This window comes from Montipora capricornis, chromosome 7 (genome assembly GCF_036669925.1).
Source record: "Montipora capricornis isolate CH-2021 chromosome 7, ASM3666992v2, whole genome shotgun sequence".
Lineage (NCBI taxonomy): Eukaryota > Metazoa > Cnidaria > Anthozoa > Scleractinia > Acroporidae > Montipora > Montipora capricornis.
The window spans coordinates 18,294,934-18,299,414 of NC_090889.1; the positions used below are offsets into that span (position 1 = coordinate 18,294,934).

Sequence of the window (4,481 nt, forward strand, 5' to 3'; positions counted from 1 at the left end):
TCATTGTTTACAGTTGTCTCATTAACATACGAATTTGCTAACAAAAGGCATCATGCTATTCACAAATTGACTTCAAAAGGTAAAAGAACGTGCTGAACTTAGTTAAATCTCCAATTGTAAGCCTTTTTGCTTTGATAACGAACGACTTATTAGCCATCCAAAACTGATACAGAGCGGTTTTCAATTGAGTCTCGAAAGTAATTAGTGAATTGGTTTGGTTTATGATTACTTCACTAAGTGATTGCTTAGAGGTTCTCGCGCCACTTTTTCAACCAATCAGAAGTGAAACCAAAACCAATCGTGGCTCTCGTGTGCACATTTTCCCGCGCTTTGTGTCGGCTACTTGTATTTACTTCGAGTTTTGATTGGTTTACCGGATTGTCTCCGTCCTTTTTGATTGGCTATAGTAATTACTTTGGTTTTGGTTTTACGTCACTCGATTGAAACTCGCTCTAATCTTGAGTGGCAAAAGCGCTTAATACGAGTTCATACATTCTTTGTAAATTTTCAAATTTTCAAAGCGGCATTACTTCAAGATAATAATAATAATAATAATAATAATAATAATAATAATAATAATAATAATAATGCTTTATTTATATAGCGCTATTTCCCTTTAGCCCAATAGCGCTTTACAATAATTACAATCCAAAATAGAAAAATTTACAAGTAGCAATAGGATGGATTTTTACAATTTTCAGATAAAAACTATATTAAAAACTATTTTAAGATATTAAAACTATATTTCCAGGTAAAAAGACTATATTACCTGCTAATCTAAGTTATAACATTTTTTAAAAAGGTATGTTTTCGTATAGGTCTTAAAACTTGGTAACGAGGTACTCTTTCTGATAATGTCGGGGAGAGAGTTCCACAAACTGGGTGCTGCAAAAGAGAAAACAACTATGGCCATAACTTACTAGCTTGACGGGTGGTATTTTTTAGTAAGTTTTTAGAGGAAGATCTCAGATTCCTAGTTGGTGCCGAGGGCTCTAATAGTTCAGTAATGTAACTAGGAGCCTGTCCATTAAGCGCTTTATAGGTCAGAAGTAGTATCTTATAGTTAATGCGCTGGTTAACTGGAAGCCAGTGCCGCGAGCTGCTTTAGGACAGGCGTAATGTGGTCATATTTCTTGGTACGAGTAATAATGCATGCGGGACGCAGCATTCTGCACATTTTGTAAGCGATCTATTAGAAAGATCACACAGATCATACAGTCAAGGTAATGTTGAAGTATTTGGTACGGCAAATGCAGGCACACAACGTGTAGCAATGTCTCTGTATATGTCGGCACTTGTTTAAAATTTCAGGAATCCAATACCCTCTTCAGTTCACTTGGTTCAAATTATAAACATTGGGAATAATATGTATTCAGCTTTGTCACAATCATGCAAACAGGGACATTTGCCTGTTATGGTTATAACTTAAGCTACATTAATTATCAATTGACATACAGTGATAGTTATAGTGGTTTGCTAAATAGTGCACCTCCTATAATTTCAGACTTTCCTTATGTTACATCAATGTTAGCTGCCTTTGATTCTTTGCTCATGGATAATTATCATGCATATATTTTTAACACTTGAACTTTACACAGTAGCAATATACTGTCTGCTTAATGGGAGGTGTAAAATTTTTTACTCTCACGGCAGAGATTTATTAGGTATGGGACCCATTTGCAACATGTACCTCAATTGAAATAGATTCATTAAAGAATTTGGTACAACATTTTCAGAATATATGTGCACAAACATCTGTTGCTTATGAGATTAAAATGTGTTAACATTATTAAAATGTAATGCAAAAGTGGAAGCATTGTTCATTCATTATATGTTTGAAACCAAAATTTTAGACCCTAGGAGCACTTAAATGATGTTTATCTTTGTTCTTGCAAAGAATGTTCTGCTGTGTCATTTTATTCTATTTTGTTTTTCCACCTCAAAAGTCTTGTAACTATTGCACCTCTTAAACAGTTGATAGTATCATTGAGAATGGAAGAGCAATTTATCAGAAATGTTACTCCAGCAAAATATGTTTTTATTTCTGATTTTCTAAAGAAATTAGAGGTAGGCCGCTGGCCATGTAAAAGTTGTTCACAGAGCAAGATGTCAGGGAAATGTATCTTGTAATGTGGTTCCCAGTAAACAACAAGTTAAAACTGCCATTTTGGATCATAAGGAAAGCAGCACAGGCTTTTTGATGTGAATTTCTAGCTACTGCATTAGTTGTGTTTTCCAGTGGTATGCAAAGCAAAAGATGAGTTACCACGTTTTTGTATACAATGGTTCTGAACCAAAAAATGTAACAAAAGTATTTTCAAATGTAGATTCTGTTATTGATCTCTTTTGTTCTATTATTCAAAGTAAATTTATTGTTTTGAAACAAACTATGAGGTTGCATTTCGTAGATGTTTACGTAAATTATCAAATTTATATAGAAAGGAAACAAATAATAAGAAAGCATAAATCTACTTCAGAAATTGCAGCAAACTGGAAGAAAGGGGAGAGAAATTTACAGCCCAATGGACACAGAGAAAAAATAAGAACTTCCTTCAAATTGTTTTGAAAAGTACAGGTCTATGGACCCATTGAAAAAAACAGACTCTTACAAATAAAAATGAAAAGTATAGGTCAATAAACTCACACGATAAAGAGCAACCTCTCTCAAATAGATTCTTGTAACACCTAAATACCTTTTTTTGTGGTGTACAATAAAGTTATTATTATTTATTATTATTATTATATTATTATTACTATTATTATTATTATTATTATTATTATTATTATTATTAAACTGTCAACAAAGCAAAAATAACCTGGCAGCGCATGAGTATAGGCTACTTAGAGCCTCTTGTTACATGAAGTACCTACTTGCCATAATACAAACCGCTTTATTTTCAACAACGAGGCAACTAAATAATTAACAATACGCGCAACACTTTCCCAAATAGAATAACCCTACACTACCTAGTTATTTTTAGCTTCACATTTGAAGGTTTTATTTACAAACAAGGAATATTCTTGCTTAATACCTGAATACAAGGAAAACTACTGAATGTCCCTATCTATATGTTTACTGTATGCGGGTTGGCCTTTTACAGTTTTGAGCAAGACTTTGAGCAAAAGCTGCCTTGCTGTCTTTCTTCTGGACTGGTACTACTCTCAATGATCATACAGTTTGGTCTGCAGAACGCGATATTTCTTCGGCTGGATACGCGTCAGCTTGTGGTCGGCAACGAGTCGCATCTGCGCTTCAACCAGCCTTGCTTCTCGGTTGAGTAACTGGATGAGGACGTAGAATGGCAGCTGCAGCGGCCGCTGGCACGTCGATTCAGTGCGTTATGCCAGCCTTCGATGTCATTATTTGTTCGGACTGGCTGCATGTAGACGGACCAGTCCTTCACGGGGAATATGGCATTGTAGATCCACTGTGATGCAATGTATTCCGCGATCTCTTTACGGGGACCCTCAGCTCCAAGGCGTAGGCGCTCGAACTGATTTGTTATTTCTGTATAGGGCAAGAAAGGAAGCGCAACAACTTCCTTATCCACCCATAGGGTCCTTGGTCTTCAGTGTAGGCCACTTGTAACCCAAGCTCTTGGACCTGTAAAAAACAAATTAGAGCCATGATTAGAGCCACAAATTTGTGTAAGACGGTATAAGGTCGGGGTCAGGTAGTGGGTTAAAAGCAAAGACAGTCGTATATTAGAGGTCGATCAGGTGTTGAACAAACACGGTCGCACATTAGGGAGGGTGTGAATGGGGTTAACCGACTAGCGACAAGGGGCTAGAAAATATTACTGACTACGACAAAACGAGGGAAAAAATTACTGACTAGCGACAAATAATTAACTGGGATTTACCGACACCGACAAAGGTCGAAAATTTAACCGATAACGCCAACAAAGTAATAAAATTTAACCGACAACCTACATGTGGACCCCCCCCCCCCCCATTCAGTCCCTCATTAGGGGCTACAAGGCTACAATAAATTACGTCAATAAGGTAGGGCAAAGGGTAACACGGTCACATATTCTTATTATTACCTTTCTCCATATTGCTTGTGTCCCGTAGAAGACACAGCCCCGAATCTGGACATCTGGGAGTACAGTCCTCAGGGCTGACCACAGCCTTTTTCGAAGTCCACAGTCACTTGTTGTAACTGCAGTGGTCGCGCCGGGAAGCAAATTTATGATCTCTCGCAGAACCTGAAAAAGGAAAGAAAAATATGTATTAGTTAAATGAAATTGTACTCAATCATTGTAATCAATTAAGGTGTAAATCCTATTGATATTGAGTTCGATCGTGCGCAGAGCAAACGGTTTTGAGAGTTTTGATTCTAACCTAAGTGGGACCATCACACATTCAGTTACAGACAATAAATCGTTAACCTTCTTGTAATCGCTTTCCTTCGACCGGAAATCATGACGAATACCAGCGGTACTTGTTTTGGAGCAATCAGGCCTGAACGCACAAATGCG

The 4,481-nt window shown here is 36.9% G+C and overlaps 1 protein-coding gene across 1 annotated transcript in view; it reads right to left on the minus strand.

The window, feature by feature from the left end:
- Window positions 1–3,502: 3,502 nt before the first annotated feature.
- The window catches only part of LOC138055736 (uncharacterized), a 3,731-nt gene continuing 2,752 nt past the window's right edge, over window positions 3,503–4,481 (minus strand). The window contains exons 2-3 of the mRNA XM_068901615.1: window positions 4,047–4,208; window positions 3,503–3,604 (exon numbers count right to left, since the gene is read on the minus strand). Coding sequence (XP_068757716.1) covers window positions 3,503–3,604; window positions 4,047–4,208 — 264 coding nt within the window. The remainder of the gene's footprint in view (window positions 3,605–4,046; window positions 4,209–4,481) is intronic.